This window comes from Camarhynchus parvulus, chromosome 2 (genome assembly GCF_901933205.1).
Source record: "Camarhynchus parvulus chromosome 2, STF_HiC, whole genome shotgun sequence".
NCBI lineage: Eukaryota > Metazoa > Chordata > Aves > Passeriformes > Thraupidae > Camarhynchus > Camarhynchus parvulus.
In genome coordinates this window covers 147360917-147379726 of record NC_044572.1, presented here as the reverse complement: position 1 = coordinate 147379726, position 18810 = coordinate 147360917, and the positions used below count along the sequence as shown (strand labels likewise).

The 18810-nt window shown below is 38.9% G+C and overlaps 1 protein-coding gene across 6 annotated transcripts in view; it reads left to right on the top strand.

Annotated features, from left to right (window-relative positions):
- Window positions 1-18810, top strand: part of TRAPPC9 (trafficking protein particle complex 9) — a 441577-nt gene that overhangs the window by 70125 nt on the left and 352642 nt on the right. For all 6 annotated transcript variants that reach the window (XR_004060513.1, XM_030943200.1, XM_030943197.1 and 3 more), the window contains one exon: window positions 7481-7605. Coding sequence is in view for 5 of the 6 variants with exons in the window: in XM_030943200.1 (XP_030799060.1) it covers window positions 7481-7605 (125 nt within the window). In the remaining variant the exon portion in view is untranslated. The remainder of the gene's footprint in view (window positions 1-7480; window positions 7606-18810) is intronic.

Below are 18810 nucleotides of genomic sequence, written 5' to 3'. Positions count from 1 at the left end.
AAGAGCAGATTCCAGTGGGACAGTACAGGAAAATTGTGCACTTACTGCTGTTTTCCTCTAGGCCTCTAACTACTAGCTTAGGAGCTTCCAGGGTTGAATATGGTTTCTCTGATTCTAGGCACTTTTGCTCATCCTTAGTGGGTTTCTCCTTCCTAAAATTCTCCATTCTTCCTGTCAGCACTTCAGAACATGCTGTGGCAAGGAGAGTCACAGTTAAATTACTTTTTAGCAGCTTTGCGTTAGTGGTGGCCTTGTGTTCCCAGCTTTTTAATTGCATGAGAGAGGCAACAGGACATCTTCCAAACATGGTTCCTGCAGTGATTTGTTCATTTTCCCAGGGTATTGTCACAGCAGACTGGGGATTTCTAACTGTTGAGGGTTTAGTTGTCCCTGTTATGGGAACTGTTCCAATATCAGCCTTGTCCCTTTTGAACTCTCATTTCTGTCTGTTTGAGGAAGTCTGTACACACTATTTGAAAGCTGATCCATATGTTCATGTGATGACCTAATGGTGCTCTTTATTTTGTTTTATATTACTTTCCTTACAATCATGGGGTAATGCACAATTTATCAGTTGCCTTTTTTGACTGAAAATTGACTTGGGAGATTTATGAATGTGTGAACCACAACTCCATGATCTTGCTTCTCAACAGAAATGATATCCTGAGAGCCTCTTGCTGCATGTATAAGTTTAGGATTCTTTCCCTCCATTTATTTATGCTGAATTTTGTCATCCTATTGGGTGTTGGTCTTTTCTCCCAGGTAAGAAAAGACAGGATGAGAGGAAATGGGCTGAAATTGCAGCAGGGGATGTTTAGATTGGATGTTAGGAAACATCACTGAAATGGTTGGAAAACATTGGAACAGGCTGCCCTGTTCACCAGCTTCACCAGCCCTGAGAATGTTCCAAAAAATGTGCAGATGTGGCACTTGGGGATGTGGTTTAATGGTGAACATGATGGAGGTGCTGGGCTGAGAGTTGAACAAGAATGATCTTCAAGGTTTTTTCCAACCTTAACAATTCTGTGATTCCCTGTCTTAAAGCCAGTTGACCAAGATTTGGGAGATCCATTCAGGGAGATCCATGTTTGCAACAAATCTTAGTGAAATTTTGGATCTCTTGTCAGCTGGATGGTTCAGGGTTCCTCCTCTGGCTGAGAAGGTCAGCAGAGGCCTTTAATTTGATTCTGAGGTTGCTACACTGGGCGAGGCAGGGGGAAGCCCTTGATGTGCTTGGTACAGCCAGCTGCAAGGAGCTGAAGCACTGAGATCACTGTCACCTGGTGAGGTGACTAAAAAGGTCAACAGGATATTCACATTATGAGCATAATGAATTCCCCTTTCCAGCTATTATACTGCAGTTTCAGAAATTCAGCATTTCCCTGGCACTAAAAATGGGGTGAGAACAAAAGCTGCTCTTTCTGTACTGTATTGTACACAGTGACTTGTTTGAGGTTTTAACAAAGCTCCTGTTACATGGGGACAGAGTTTTTTAAAGTTAATGAATTAATTTGCAATGAGTACTTCATTATGTAGAATGTTAATGTTCATTTATTCCCTGTGTAGGGAACCTAAAGACAAGTGTGAGAATATTTAAATTCATAAACTCATCAAAGGAACTAATTAATTACACATTGACAGAGAAGCAAATCTGTGCCTTAAGTCTCTCCTTCCCTTCTCTTGATGCCTGGAGAGGCTGCCTAGAACAGAGGCCAGGCAGTGTTAAAGGAATAAAACAGGGATTTATTAAAAAGGCCTTTAAAGGACACACCTTGGGCAGTGCAAGAACCTGGCCCTGGCTCCACCCAAGATGGACTCAGGGTCACAAGTTTTTACATTTTTATAAGTTTTGGCCAATTTACACATTGGGGTTAATTGTCCAATTACAGCTTCAGGTTATGAAATCCCATCCTCCCAGTTTGCTCTCCTCAATTCCCTGTTGTTTGTGCTTTTTGGGCCTGAAGCTGCAATGGTGTCCTTGGTTCTGGGGCTGGAAAAGGATTGTTTTGTCTGACAGCTGTGAGGAGAACTTGCTAACACTTTATATGAAGTTCAGAGTTATGAACTAATGCAGTACAGAATCTGGAAAATATGAAAGGTACAACAGAAGGCATCACTCCAGGGGGAAAAAGGTTGCAGAGCAATAATAGCATATTTCTAGGAGCACTAATCTTGAATATTTTTTAACATTGGTATGCAAGACCAGTGTATTTTTCATACTACCTTTGTTGTTTTTCTGCTTTAATGGCCAGATTTTATCTGCTTTAAAATGTCCCTGCACTTACACAGAGTACAGAAAACCCTTTTTCTTTTTTTGTTTGAATGATACCTGGTTTGGAATTTAAATGTTCTCTTGACAGTTCTTCCAAGAAACTAAGTAGCCTGGAGGACTCTATTAGGATAATGGTATCACTGATGGTGATGATGTGGTCCTCAGAGATGTTGCAGTATTATAATTTCCATGTTACTCTGCTTGGTAGCCTTTATTACATTTAATTATTCTGAGTATTCTTTTGAAGTGACTTCATTTCTAAGATTTTTTTTTTGTCTCTGCAGTTTGAAGATGCCAGTTTGGTTGTACTGTTAAAATGAGTAAATGAGGATTTTTTTCTCCTTTTGTTCTATTTTTTAAAAATACAGATGCCTCTGTGTCCTCCATAAATTCATCACTGTGGAACTTTAAAAAATATTCTTTATTTTTTTGAGAGCTACAGAATTCTTCTTGAATTCCAGCTTTAGTACTTATGGAAGATAAGGCGCCCTCTTCTCTTCCCTCTGCACTTTAAATCAGATAAATCATCTTGTCGAGTGATTTGACTCATAGAGGGTGGGATTTTTTAACAGTATCTAAGTGCCATAGTACTCCAGCCACTACACAAATACACAGAGAGCTTACACCCAAATCTCTACAATGTAAATAACTAAGACAGACATGAGGCAAATAACAATAAATTGATTATTGGCACATACAGGCCAATAAACCTGCCATTCTTTTATACTGTTCCTTTGCTGAGGCACTTTATTTTAGCATCCAATGTAATCTGCATACATAATCTCTAGTGTTTGTCATGAACTTCTTTACACTTCATTTGTTCTCTTTCATTGCATTCACCCTTATTGTAAATTTTTCTTCCAATTTTAGTTCAGTTCAACAACCTCAGGACATAAATCCTTGCTTACAGTGCATTTGTTATTGGTAATTATTGTCTTCAAAGGTAATGGGGTTTCAAAGAAGAGCTCAAGTCTGGTTCATGTTGGCTGAGCCGCAGAGCTGCTGCATTCCCAGTAACTTTGCCTGGAGTGCTGCTGCCTGGGCTCCCCCCTGTGATGGTCCTGAGCACATTTTTGACAGAGGGAAGGAGCTGCATCTCGGTGCCCACCTGAAGTGTGATTATACTGCCTCAAACTCTGTGTGTTCTGGTGTTATTCTGCTCTTTGTTGCTGCACACAGCAAGTTTCTAGAATTCTGCACACATCATGAGAATACATTTCTCTTTTTCTAGGAAAAAAAAAAGGAAAAGACATTCAAGTGGAGGAAGCAGAGTCTGTCTCCTGTCTCGAGTTTTTTTTTCTCTTTTTCTGCACGTTTAAAGTACTTCAAAGCTGTTACAGTGTTCTTATGAGATATTGCCTACCAAGAGACTTTTGTTTTGAAATTTCAATCAGGCAAGAATTGACAAAACAAACAAATGGGTTGAAGTGGCATTTAGTGGCATATATTATGATCAAGCTGTGTACTTTCCAAAAACTCTATGGTTCTGTGACACAGCATCATAGAATGGTTTGGATTGGAAAGGACCTTAAAGAACATCTCATTCCACCTCCCTGCCATGGGCAGGGACACCTTCCACTATCCCAGGTTGCTCCAAGTCCTGTCCAACCTGGCTTTGAACACTTCCAGGGATGGGGCATCCACAAATTCTCTGGGCAACCTGTGCCAGGGCCTCATCATGCTCTGCATAAACAATTTCTCCTTGTCAGTTTGATGCCACCCCCCTTTGTCTTACCATTCCATGGCCTTGCAAAAAGTCCCTCTCCAGCTCTCTTGGATCCCTTTTAGGCCCTGAAGGGGCTCTGAGTTTTCCCCAGAGCCTTTTCTTCTCCAGACTGCACAGCTCCAGCTCTCCCAGCCTGTCTCCAGCCCTTTGAGCATCTCTGATGCCTCCTTTGGAATTGGTCCAGCATCCAGATCCTTTCAATGTTGGGAGCTCCAGAGCTGGGCAAAACACTCTGGGGAGGATCTCTCCAGAGCAGAGGAGCAGAATCCCCCCAGAAACATCCCTGGGCTGCAGGAGAGGATCCTGCTCCAGGCCAGCAGCCCCTCCTGCCCTCCCTGGGATGGGCTGCCCAGGGTGGTGGTGGGGCCTCCATCCCTGGAGGTGTTTCAGGAAGGACTCGATGTGGCACTCGGGCTCTGGACGTGGTGATGTCCAGTCACAGGCTGGATTTGATGATCTCTGAGGCCTTTTCTGACCTGAATAATTCTGGGATTCCTCCTCCTCCTGCCCCTCTCAGGGTCCCTGTGCTGCTTTGAGGAAGCTGCAGGAAGCAGGTCTGCACTGCTGTTTGATTGTATGAAATTCTCCTGGAAAGAAGCAGCACTCCAGCCTAAAACCTTCCACAGTTTCCATTTTGTGTGACACGGAATTGCCTGACACTGCCTCAGAATCCCATCCTCTGTGATGTCACTGGAACAGTTTTAAATTGTTTCCTTGCTGTGGAGTTTGGGACCTCCATAGCTGTGATGTACCTGTTGAAAAGTGGATCCATTTTTGGGTCAGGCCAGTGGTCCTTGCACAGCACAGTGTGACACAGGCCAGGAGCTGTCCCATTCCACCCCTTCCTTCTGTGCTCATTGTAAATCCACAGGTTTAACTCCCTGAATGCACTTCCCTCATTCAAGTAAGAAATTTTGTGGGATTCTTCTGTGCAGTTTGCTGGGAAAGTGGCTAATGAAGTTAAATTGACAATTTACTTAACATTTGATAGGAGAGAGGAAATGCTGGTAGGAGATTTTGCTCTGTTGTGACAGCAGTGACTGGGATGTTGGAAAGGCAAGCTGTGTTTTTGCAGTTACCATGGGAAAAGTGTTGGTCATATGCTGTTACCATGGAAATATTCAGTGTGGATTGTTGAAATTAGGAAAATTTCTGGACAGAGTAGAAAGATAATTATACTTTTTATATAGTGCAAGGCTGCTCAGGATGTTTGACAGTAGGGATTGACAAAAGGAAACTATGGAGGATTTAGCATCTTCATCTCTCTAAACTTCATGAGAGAAAATAAAATGTATGAAATCTCAAAAAGGTAAGTATCAATAATGTAAAACTTCTGGCAAACTGCTTCATTGGTGCTCAATGTTTTCTCCTGCCATCATTAAGGTCTGCAACCTAGCAGGGTTTTTAACAGAGTTTCCCCCATTCTGGCTATTTAATGTATTGCAGGGGAGCTGGGCAAGGTCTTTTCTCCCATTGCTGCCTGATCAAAGAACAGAAGAAACAAAATAAGTTAAAAAAATCGTTGTTTGTGGTAGAAAATGATTTTTTTGTCCTCTGGCAGAGAAGTTGCCTTGAGCAGTCCAGGCTGAGAAGGGCTGAGTCATTTGCAGCATCACAAAGTGCCTGGCACTGGCTCTGTGAGAGTGCCACAGACTTGAGACAGAAACCACTACCAAGTTACCTTGGACTTCCCTTTCATCCTGATGTCTCCTTTGCTAGAAAACCTCATTTTTCAGATACAAATTAGAGAGTTAAAAATGTCTTCTTTCCAGAGAAAATGTTTAAACTATTGTCTTTTCTTCCCCCTCTACTGTAGAAATTAAAATAAAATGGGATTTTAAAGGATAAAGTAATTAAGAAAGGCATTAGCTGTATCTCTGTGATGTTGTTTTAGGTATTCTCTATTCTTCTCTCAAAGAAATAAAGCTCATGCCATATAAAAAGGTGGAAAATCTGACTAATGCCATGCAGGTTTTCATACTTGGTTCTTTTCATGTTTTAATTTGCAATTTTATGCACCAGTCAGTGTCAGTTTTTGTTCTAAATATAGAACTAGTGAAAATCATTCATCAGTTGGAGAAGAATATTTTTCCTCAATTAAAACTTCTAATTTTCATTTTGAAAGAGCAGCTTTCAAAGCCTGTGATCAAATGTAGTTCTGTATTTAATTCTGTGTTTTGTCCTGTTCATGGCCCTGCTGCATTGAATGGGCAGGGTGCTCTCACCTCCTGTCCTGCTCTCCCCCAGGAACTGCTGGAATATTTTTAGGATATTTATTCAATGCTAAGGTGCATTTAAGAATTACTTAGTGAAGGAAATTGCAGGTAAGGGAATATGGGAATACTCCCTTTGTTTTCTCCTTTGGACACCTGTGAAGTTTAATGAAGCAAAACCCCTTTCAAGTTCCATCTTGTTCTTATGGTTTCTTCTTTTGAGGAATGTATCCTCAACATGTCTGGATTTCATAGGAGCAATTTAGGAAATTTGTTTGGATTTTGTGTAAACATTTGGTGTTTTCTATGTGTTCAGCTCTATGTCTCTGCTGCTATACATGAGATTTTGCTTGTATTTAGTTGGTGTTTGTGGATTGCAGTTGCTCTGCACAGCATCAAGGAACAAAGTGTTTCTATTCTTTGGATGTAAATAATAACAAATAGTGAATATATTTTTACTGTTTGTTAAAGCTTGCTTGTTTTAATTCTCTTGTTCTTCTAATTCTTTTGATTCAGCAGTAATTTTCAAACATTTTAAATTTGTGCTTAGAGTTTTTGGGTTGAGGACCCCAAATGTGCTGTAGTGCATTTATTTACCTTCAAGTTACACCTTGTTGGCAGTAAAGAAGCTGTTAAGTTGTTGAGTTGTATGTTTGTCATCCTGTGTGTGCCAGGACCCAGACTGGGAGTAAGCACCAAACTGGGGACATTCCTCTCAGGGTATTTTTAAGCTTTTTTGTTGATTCTTAAAATGGAAACCTTAAGTTTCCATTCTGCCTCCTTTATAAACGAGAATTATTTAACTATTTTTGCATTAGTAGATGTACAAAACATGACATCTCTATTTTCTGTCATTTTCCACAATACACACTTTAAAAAGAAATCCTTGTACCAGAAATTAATTTAAGGATCCTAAGGAGCTGATAGGATCACATTGTCATGAAAAACCACAAACTTTTATTTTAATACTGTAAATGTTAAAACTAATTTTATATTATTAACCTGACATCTCTGTTGTGATTATTTCAAATGCAGATTCCATCCTTCCCCATGATATTCACCAAGTTTTTGGTGTGTTCAAATTTGATTATTTTTGGTGTCGTGGGAGAAACAGCCAAATAATCTTTGTCTTTTGTTTTGTCTTTTTGTGTAAAAGGTTAATATCACTTTATGTGTCTTTTCTCTCCCTTTGATAATAAGATATAAATTAATTGGAACAAAACATAGCATGAGACAAGCAAAAGTAATTCTCTTTGTTCTGTTTTCCAGATGGAATCAGTGTCAGTGGACTCCCACTCTCCAGTCCTTTCAGGCAGGTTGTCAAACCAAGAGTGGAGACCAAACCTCTTAATCCCCAGGAAAGCAGCAAAGTTGGTGATTTCAGTCACGTCAAGGTAGGGGAATGACATCAAAATAAGTAAAACCTGTGGTTTTTTAGTTGTACTGTGCTATGGTTTGTTGTGTGATTAAAAAACAAAGGTTTCCTTGTCTCATAAATATTTCCCTTTGGTTTCTTTTTAGCACAGCTTGATGTTCTGTGTTTGGATTGTTATATTAGAGCCAACAAACAAAAAAGGTGAAGAAAGATCAGGCTAAGAGTGGAAATTGCAGAGCTGGCGGTCCCTGTGGTGTACTGGGGGAGCTGTCAGCTCACCTCATGGTGCTTTCTCAAGCTATTTACTCTGTAGGAAGGTGCTTCTCTGTGAATTCTTGGCTTTCTTGCAGTGTTTTTTTTAGTGATGTTCATACAAGTAATAAAACAGAATAGTTGAGAGAGTCAAAGGAAAAGTAAAGAAAAGTAGCAGGGTGGAAAGAAGAGTTGTGTAGGTGGAAGAAGAGTTGTGTAGCTGGAAGCTGCGCTGTGCTTACCCAGAGTCTGCCCTGGCCTAAGCTGCTCTTTGCTTTTCTGGGGCAGATCTTACCTGTTGAGATGTAAAGTTGTTGTTTAGAGCATGAAATAAATTTAGCTTCATAATGGCCAGATTTGAAGATATAATTTGAGATGAAAATAACAAAGATTGTAAATAATGGACTGGAGCACATCATTGGTCTCTTCGCAGCTTTGGTGAATGTTTTGTTGTGTGCAGTATTTGATACATTCCCTGCACAGATCCATGTTCTGCATCAGCTCAGACTGTCAGGAATTAGAGTGAGTGTTGTATGTGGCAAAATTTGGCTTCACAAGTGTTTGAGAAGCAAACACAAGCTCTGCTTTTCTCAGTGACTTGCTTTGCCTGTGGATTTGATTCCTTCACAATGGGAATATTCACAATTCTATCTGAGCAATAAACAGGTGAAGCTGTTAATTTGTAAATGTGTTTCTTTTGGATCATTAGCACTGCTAATTCATCATCAATTGATTCTGCAGCATAGGGAATGTCTTAGCAAAATTACTAAAGCCTTTGTTTTTTATGGCATAGTAAGGTGTCTCCCAATTGTTTGTAAATATAAATGAGCATGATTGAGGAAATAATTTGCTATTTAAGTGAACAAAATGTCCAGCATTAATTTTTAAGTTCAGAGCTTTATGTGGAATGTCTGACCTGTAGACACTTTTCAGTCACGGTGGCAATGGGAGTGTTGCTTCAAGATAGGACTAAAAAATCTAGAAATGCAGAACTTTGTTCCAAGTACAAAAGAAAAAAGCATTTTGGTGCACTTTTTGCTTGTCAATCAGTTGTCCTGGCAACCAAGAAGTTGCAGGTTCCCAATGATCTGTGTGATGGTATTAGAAGGATATTGAAGGGGTGTAAAGCAGAAACTTGGTTTTCAGCATGTGCAGAAAAACTGTGGTGGGAAGGCACATGCTGGATCCTGTTGTTAGCTTTATGGAATGAATTTTGATTTAATTGGTATTTTGTGATAGAAGAACCATTCAGATGATCAAAACTATGTTGAGTAGGGAATGCACATTCCAACAGCATCAAAAAGTTCTTTGCTGAGTAAATGTCTCTGTGTCCTGAGCCTGATGAGCATCACTGCTGTACAGCATCTGTAGCATGCCTGGAGTTTGTCCCAGTTAAATTACTATAAACCAATAATTGGATCTGCTTGGATTAAAAATGCCTGTGGAGTTCAAAATACTTTAGAACTATGCTAAAAATGTTTTTTGATTCAGTGGGCTATGCACATAATTAAGTCTCTGTGTACATGGACAGACATAGTGGGCAGTGGGTAAATAACCAGAAAAAATTACCTGTTATAAGTGAGGAGATGTATTTGCCTCTTTAGGCAGTCATTCTGTGATAATGTGGATTTCTGCTTGTGACTTCTGTTTTAACACTACTTTTTAGTAGGAAGCAGCATAGGAACCACCAATAGTTTAAAATGAAAGCCAGATAAATTCCAAACCATAGATAACAGGGAGTTACTGTAAACAATCCAGTCAATTAAGAATTTATAGATATAATTAGCATGTGCTGTGGTCCAGTTTTCTTGGCTGAGTTTTGAGGAATTTGCTGTAGTTTTGGATTTGAGTCTCTCTGGTTTAGACTGGGTGTCTTTGAGTACATGAATTATGTTCATTGTCAAATGCTTTTGCTCAGACATTGCTGTCTGAAATGAAACAAGCTGGGATCTGCACATGAGAGGAGATTCAAGGTTCCCTTTGATGCTGAGTCTCAAAATGTTTGATATTTATGAACCTTTTTCAGTTCCCTAGAACCTCCTTAAAAGATCCTTGAGTTTCTCCCTGTTGCAGCAGAACAAATCTGGGTTTGTGGGCTGTTTGTCCCTGCCAGTGCAGCTTGGGATGAGCTCTGGGTTGCATTTGCTTTATTGTTGTGCCAATTAGAGTGGTTTGACAAGGACTAATGTAAGAAGCAAGTGGGAGTTTTTAAGTTAAGAAGCAAGATGGATCTTAAACAATTTGTATGTGTGGTGAAAACTCTCTGCTGTCACTTATTCATGATTTAACAATAGGGGTCTGGTGTGAATATTCAGGGCTAGTGGTTATTTTTCAATCCTGCATGCTGTGCATAAGCTCATCTTCAAATAAAAGTGAATTTCTGCAAATGAAAGTGAGTGTAAATCAATGCTTCTCGTGTTGCTGATTCTGAAATGTCCTTGTTCAGATATTTATAAGCCTCATGCTTAAACCTTCCCTCCCTACTTGTTTGCCTTACAGATTTTGTGCTTCAGTCTTTATATTGCAGTTGAGCTTCTCTGCAATCTCTGTTTCCAATTTTGCTGTAGGCTGTCTCCTAATAAACCAGTCACTGGTTTCTGGAAATGACTGTAACAACGAGCTCATAAATTCAGTGTAAAAATTGCTTTATGACCTCATCATAAAGCTTGCTTATACCCTCAAGCTGAATGGAATCTCAGGCTGTAATATTATGTTCAGATACTCTTTTCTGTTGTTCAGTGCTGGGTTGTTGTGCTGAGCCTTGTCTAAATTCCTTGGTTGTTCCAAGGTGCATCTGCATGAAAGGATGAATTACTCTGCTTAGGGTAACTCAGCCTTTCACCATTGCTGTGGTGTGTGAATGTCAGGTTTGAGGCTGAATCTGTTACTTTTTGAGTAACACTGCAGTGTGTTCAGATATTCAACTATTCTATGTCTTCATGCAAAAGCTGCAGTGAGAAATGTAACCAGATGCCGTAATCTCTCAGCAAACACAGTGTCAGTTTGAACCTGGGGAATTCTGCACTGCTTTTCATGCTTGGAAGCTGAGATTATGTGGTGTGGTCAGATGGAAGAAACAAACTGGCACTTCAGTCCTTATTCCATATGGACTTGAGCTTTAGCGATCAGTCCAACCCAAATGAAGAGTTGAAATGGAGAACTCTTTTAGCTCGGTGATGAAAACTTTGAAAGCATATTGTGAGTTTTTTAAAACCTTGGTTTAAACTGTTAAACATTCCCAGTACTTACTGGGCAGTTGTTTGGCAGACAGGGCTGGTTTATAATTTATAAGGGATTTGGCTGACTTCTTTATTTGTTTTGAGACTTGTTTGTTCAGGAGAATTTCCTTCTGCATCCTGAATGTGAGCTGTAATTCTGGAGATTCAGCTGCAGAAGCTGGAGGGGTTTAAGTACTCTCATAAAACTGCTCTGTTCCTGCACTCTCTGTAAATGGTAGGAAGTGTTAAAATACAGTATGTAGAGCTAATTTAATTTAACACACTGTCTTTAATGTATCTTTTCTGATTTACTCAGCAGTGTATTAAGATGAGATGCAGGCCTTAATTGGATTTTTTTTCTATTCAGTTCTCAGGCTTTACTCTTCTATTTGAAAGTGTGCTGCTAATAGGGATAAACTTTATATTGTTAATACTTTAAGTTCTAACTCCTTTTATTCATAAACATTATATCTATTCTAAGTTTAAGCCCTTAAACAGAACAAGTGGGATTTTTTTAAATTTTAAAATGATTTTGGATGCTGCTTTAGAGTAGATGTTGTGTCTATAGAACACAACTGAAATTTAGATCACTTTTCATTGAAGAAATGTGAATATAGGAATGAGATCTTAGGCACAAACATATAGTCCAGTTTAGATGTTGTACTTCCATGCTGTCCTATTTTGGAATTCATTACTATGCTTATAAATTCTGTGGCCCTGAGTTCTCCTCAATATTAAACATGTCAAGTTTTATGTTTCTATCTCTTTTTCCCTAATAACTTTCAGGATGGTAGAAGATAAAAAATAAACAAAGCTCTTTCACTTCCAAATCTGATTTTAATCAAAATAATACATATCTTATTTTTTATAATTGACAGTTTGTGATGTGAGTGCCAGAAGGCCACTCACATGTCCTGAAGCCTGCTCAGATTGGAGCTGTGAGCCACATCAACCCTTGCCAGGTCAGCAAGGTGGTTTTTATTGCCTTCCTGGCCAAGATCTGCAGTTTTCTTTGAGATAAAGTGGATTATAAAAATAGAGTCATTCTGCAAAAACAAGGGAGAAATGGGTTTTTGGCAGTTGGTACCTGTCTGGCAAAATTTGATTATGATCTGGATCTGGATGAAAGCTGGCAATTTTTGAGCAGTCTGGGCCTAAATGCTTTTAGCTTTCCTTCCCTGCCCCGTTCAGCTTTGCTTATCTTCCCTGGAGTTCTATAAATAGTTGAGTATTCCACACAATTTCTGCTCTCCACTCCTCTTCCTCTCCTTCTGTGAATTGGTCTCTCAAGAAAGGAACAGGCTGTTGTGCTCGAGAGGGGACTGCAATTCAGAACATTAAGAAAATACTTGACTAAATCTATTCCCTAGAGCCAGGGGTGGAAAAAACCCTACTGCCCCTTGGATTTCGATAAATTCAATTCATTCAGCTTTTCTTGTATTTTACATTCAATATTAGCACAGTAGCATCTACAATTTCAATGCAATATGTTTCAGAACTTGCTATTTTTCCCATTTTATTTGACATGAAAGGAGGATTAAAAAATTTATAAAGTACTAGTAGAAAAAATTTGGATGGATTCACTGTCTGCCTGTCAAAAGCACTTTTTTTTGGACTTCCTTCATTGTCACTCAGAAAACAAGTGATGATACCCTGCTCATACCCAAACAAACCTCTCATCAGGAGTAGCTGCAGGTGCAGTCTCCTGTATAAACCACACTCATCTCTTTCTTGTCTAAAGATGGACAAAGAGAAATGAAAGTTGACACCAGCACAATAAACAGAGCTTATGGGACCAGCTGGAGGTGGTCACATCCATAATGACATTGTGATAAGTCAGGAAAGAAAATCTCAATACTTAGGTTGGCTTTTGTAGGAGGGGATTGGCTGCATAGAAAGTGAGGGGAGAAAAGGAGGGGAAGTTGACTGGGTTAGAATAATGGAGAAATAATAAAGATGGGCTCAGGTGAAGACCTGCTGAGCTGGAAATTTGACATGGAGGGAGGGAGGTTTGGAACAAACATCTGGATCAGAGTGGTGAAAGTCCAGTCAGCTCTGTAAGAAATTTTAAGAATAATGAGAAACTGAGATGTTTGTGTGAATGCTTTTGCATTAGGTGATAAATTTCTTCAAAATGTTCTTCCAGAGGTCAGAGAGCCCCTGCAGCCTGGAGCTGTCAGAGTGTGACCTGCTGTGTGCTCCATGGTCACGTGTCACAAATTCAGAATCCCTTTGGGGTTTTAACATTAATTTTGCACTTGCAAGTTCTTGCATGTTTAGTTTTCCTCTTTTAATGAGAACAGATGAGGGAGGTCAGGCAGGGTTTGGATCAAAGACCACTCTTTAGTTCAGGTGCCTTATTTACTTGGTTCTTACCCATGCACATTTACAGTGCTTGTGTTGTAGATCCAGACATTTGCTGCTGAAGTTGGTTTCAGTCTCATGCTGAATTTTTATTTAAATATTGCTCATCCTGCATATGATAATGTTTTCTTTCCAAATGTTTGATGGACTATTTTTGAAATTCCATAGATTTTATTGATTTAATAATTTTCTGTGGTCTTTTACCCACAAAACTCAGTGCATTGACAAGTAATGAAGAATAGCTGTACTGCAGGCTGTGATAAACATTGTGTTTTTTTCTCTCCATTTGAGAATAAATAAATAAATCTGCAGGCAAGTTCAGTTTCTTAATGTTTCAAATAACTTGGTTTTTTTTAATATTTTCAGTTCCTCAATCATAGAGGCAGATCATAGTAAGGCTTGGAGTTTTGTTCTGATTTTTGGGCAGCTGGCCAAGGAGATAAAAAGCATCTTGATAAAAGAAAAGTAAAATCTTTAGACTGTGAGTGTTCTGTTTAGCTAGAAGTGGCATTTTTAATAGCTGCCTTCCCCAGGAGTATGAGAAAGAGAAGGAACTTCAGCAATTTATCACTGTGGGGACTCCAGAAGGGTGGGTCAGGTGTGGCAGCTTTGCTCAGAAGAAATGGGAAGTGCAGACTGTGGTGGCTGCAATTGATGCCAAAGCATTTTTGAAAGGGCTCCTCAGAATCTGCTTTACCAACTTTGTTTCACTGAGGGAGGTGACTGGAGAATCATCCCAGCAAGCTCTGCAAGAGGGATTGCTTAAGAGAATTTTAATTTATTCACAAGTGTGTTTCAAGCTTTTAAATTTAGTACTAATAATGATGATGTGCTAAATTTGTCATTGATCAGTCAGAGGCTAAGTCTTTGTTAGGGGGAGTAGGACAAGATTAACTTCAAAATGCTGAAATTTCCAAGCAATGAAAATTATCTAAAACTATCAAAAGTAGAGGAGAGGAAATTCTTTGTAAGACAAAGAGGAAAAAAGCCCTGAGACTGGAATAAATGCAGCTTTTAATATTGTGTTAGATAAACAGATCCAGCTGAAATTTTGTTGGTCATTTTATGAAATTGGTTTCTCTGTGTTGTCATTAAATTGCTGATCTTGCTGTGAATTGCAGTGACTGATGATATGAGAGAGGGAAAAGCAGGTGATGAAAAAAATGTTATGTGAAGAGGGGAAAGTGTAGGAATTTGGGAGTGTTGATCAAATAGAGTGTCATTTCTTAGATGTTTCTCTATGATTCATTAGACCTGATTTTCTGTAGGTGTAATCTCAGAGTCAATTAAATTCCTAATGTTCTTGTGTTTAAATGGAATAAAAAGCATGTTCTCTGGTAGGAGAAGATCAAAAGTACTATGAATATTACATTTGGAAATTTATCCTTTAAACTGGTGCATGTTGTTTTTGTGTGGAGTATTTGCTGCACCACTTAGAAGTGTGTAGTTTGATGATAAATTAGTCTAAATATTACTGTTAAGTGACTTGGATGTGCTTCAGCTGTCTGTAGTTATTAAATACAGTGAGCATAATACATCACACTTTGCAGATTGGTAAGAATGGAGGACTCAGAATGACTTGCTAATTTTAAACCTGGGGCTCTTAAAACATTATTGGTTTAGCTGAAATAAGTCTGAGAAGAGAAAAAGACAAATGACAAGAAGCAATTAAAATACATATTTTGTAATAAAGTAAATCTCTGGAGCAAGGAGGCTTCTAGATTGCTTCATGGCAGTAACTAATGTGTCTAAATTTTATCAGGTTTACTTTCAGCTAGGTTATATCTTTGTATCAAATGCCCAGCAAGGTGAACAGTCCATTTCAGTAATTTTCTTGAGTCATTATGTGAAATTCTACTAATTTTTTGCTAGATACTCTGCAAATGCAAGTAATATTTTTATTACTATTAAATGCAAGTCATAAAGAATTATTACTGTTCCTGCCATTTGATGCAGCAGCTGAGAGTCCAGAACAAGGAATAAATTACTTGCCCAAGATCACACAAGATGTACAGTTGGGAATATTGTCAAAATAACCACCAAATGCTCCATCTCAGTAAGAGGGTGAGAAACACGTGATGTAATCTTGTTTCTTAAGAATATGAAAAAAATCATTTGAAATCCTGCATTCTTCACTGAGAATTCAATATGAGTATTTCTTTGCCCAGACCCTTGATCCTTTACCAAAAGCCATTTCTGGATTTTGCCCCTTGCATCGTGCTGGTTCCCTATGGGCAGCTGTCTGTGTCTTTTTGTTTTAATTCTTCCATGTTATTTTTTATTTGTTTTTCTACCTCTTGTTGGTTAGTGCAGTGCTGCTGGCAGTCCACATCCTCTCCCTGAGTTTATCTGCTTGCTTAGTAATCACCTGTAGACTATAGGTGCTCCAGGCTAGAATAATGAGGGGAATAGCTACAAATGATTGGAATTATAAAAAAAATGGAATGTTATCCAGATGCTGGGAATCTATTCTTGTAGCCTTGGTGGAAAACTTTGTACTGATCATTGATCTAATCTGATCCTGATAAATTTACCTCGGAGGTTTCAGCATCAAGCCAAGAACTCTGAGCTGAAGCAGGCATTTTTGGAAGTTAGCCAATTTTATGGAAATATTTCAGTGGCAGAAAACTTTCTCCATCCTTACAGCAGTTCCTGTAATGGTGAAATAGCCTTTTAAAAATGCATTTTACCATTAGCTCTAATTTGTCTTACCTTCAATTTCCACCACTGGATTTTAAAGCAAATAAAGGCCTTCTGCCCTAGGTATCCTTTTTCTCTACTTATTATAAATGAGATAATGTGGGACCAATTATTTTTAGAATTTTATTGGGAACTTCTGTCATACACTTTTGTGTATGACAGAAATGGCAAATTCTGAAGGAAGGAGGACACTGCTTTTCCTTCACTATTATATGGCTCAGTGATGATTGCCCCTGAAGTGCTGGTTTTGCTTTTGAAGTTGTGTTTCTATAAAGTTTGAAAGTTCTATGAATTATAATGAACATTTTTTTTAATGTTTCAGTTTTGAAGCTGACCTTTTGGGTTTCCTTTGTGATGGTACTGCCATGCAACTATAATGCATAACTTCACCATGGCAAATTTTCTACCACAAAAGAAGTAAAATAGCTTGAATTGTAACTGTTCTTTGTACCTGGTATCCAGGTGTGGGTTATGATCTCCAAGTCTGGATGGAATGGAGTTGAAATTGTGGGAGATTGTTAAATTTTTAACTGAAAAATTAATAAAAGTAGAAATAATTTAATTATCATGTTCTATACCACTTCAGTGAGTATTACTGGGAGTGATGTTCAAATTAAGGGAGGTGAGTTGAGGAAATTAAAAACTGTCCCTAGGTTTGAGCACGTACAACTCTGTATTTTACTAATAACTTTGAATAGTAACTTTGATTTCTGTGGAGTAAACATACTCAACCCTCCCCAAAACCCAAACAACCCAATCCTCAGATGTTTGTGTAGTGGCAGCTCCGCTCACCTCACCTCCTTTGTGAAAACCACTTGCTTTGAGAAGTCCCTGATGGAAAAGGCATCACAATGAACGTGTGGACATTCTCCCTTTATTTACTGTATACAGGGAACCCTGTTTCCCCCTGAAAATCAGAATTTGTGACATAACAGTGTGCAAAACTAGATGTTTTCTGCACTCTGCAGGGCCAGAGTGTTCCTGAGCTGTGTGTTCATCACACCAGACTCTCCTAGATCTGTGTGCTGAATCTCACAAGGAACAGGAAGGCATAAATAGGGATCTTTATATTCCAGGAACAAATATTTAGGGAATATTGGCTGGAAGAGAAAGGGAGGAGGAATTCAGGTCAACTTAATCAACTTAATAATTTTGCTTTGAGAAAAAAACACATTCTGTATTTTGGACAAAATTCATTGACATTTCTCTAATGTCCATTATTATAATATCCAGCTTGCTCCAGTGAGGAATGTATGGAAAATAATTCCAGAAGGACAGCCTGAGAGCAGGAATCTCAAATAGCTCTGCTTGCCCATAACTTCTGATTGCTGCTGTCCCGGGACAGGAGAAAGGGCCCAGATCAGTTCTGACACCTGCAGAGTGTCTCCCATGCACAAAGAACATCAGAAGAGCAAAGTCTGTGTCATTGATTTTCCTCCTCTGGAACACTGACATGTTTCTACTTTTGTCTAGAAATGTCTTTTGTTAATATGATTTAATGAGCTATTTGAAGCTTTTCTGCCTTTTTTATTTTGGTTTTTGTTTTTGTCTCTTCTCATCTCTCGTAGTATTTTCTACTCACTGTTGCTTTGCCATGTACAAAATCCTGGCTGTGTTTTTCAGGAATCTTGCCATCTGTTGAGTACCTTGTACCAGCCTAATGTGTGAAAGTCTGTAAGGCTCAGCTCATGTTTTCTTTGCCTGATTTGTTCAGCTCACAGGCTAGCATCTTACTCAGAAAAAAATCAAACTATGACCATCAGACTTTTTAAGGATATGTAGAACATCAAATGGGGATAGAAGTCTGTCTGTGATTCTGACTGATACATTTTCATTTTGCGTCTTAATTTTTACCTTCCTTCCTCAGAGCAACAAAATCTCCCGATTTCAAAACACTCACAGTGTGTATTAGGAAAAAGATCTTCACTGAAAGAGTTGTGAAACACTGGAAGGGGCTGCCCAGGGAGTTGGGGAAGTCACCATCCCTGGAAGTGTTCAAAAAATGACTGGATGTGGCATTTTGTGGTCCTGTTTAGTGGACATGGTGATATTTGTTGAAAGGTTGGACTTGATGATCTTGGATTGATAGGTCTATGATTCTTATCAGGCTCATGTCCCTGCTAAAAAGAACTAAAAACTTTGTGCACTTGTCTCTCTGACTGAAGGTTTCATTGCCTTCAGAAGAGTTAGAAAGTCTTTCTGTGTATCTCAGGAAAGAGAGCCTGGTTGGCCACTGCTCCCTGTGCTTTCCCAGCAGAGTCTGAATTTTCTAGAAGTGGAACTTGCTTTGGACACCAAGACCTGCAGGTTCCAGGATTATGAAAACAATGGAAAATGTCCTTTGTAAACTTGGTCTCTGAGAGAAGAAAACTTTTTTTTTGAAGGAGTTGAAAAATTCAGAATGCAGCAAACAAAGTGAGGAGCTGTTCATCCTTTGTGCTCAAATGGTTAAAATCTCCAGAACAGTGAAACTGTTCATTAAAATTTTTTCAGCCAGGCCAAGGAGTTGGCCTTGGACTAACCTAAAGAAAGAGGCAGGACTGGCTCTGGAGCAGCGTGGAGCTCTGCATCACAGCACAGTTTCTCAGCTTCGCTATCTTTTATTTCCCCTTCTTTTTCCCCTCTTGCTGCATTCCTTTGAAGGAAGGTACAGATTATTTTGATCATTTAGCTCCTGTGCTTTAAAGATG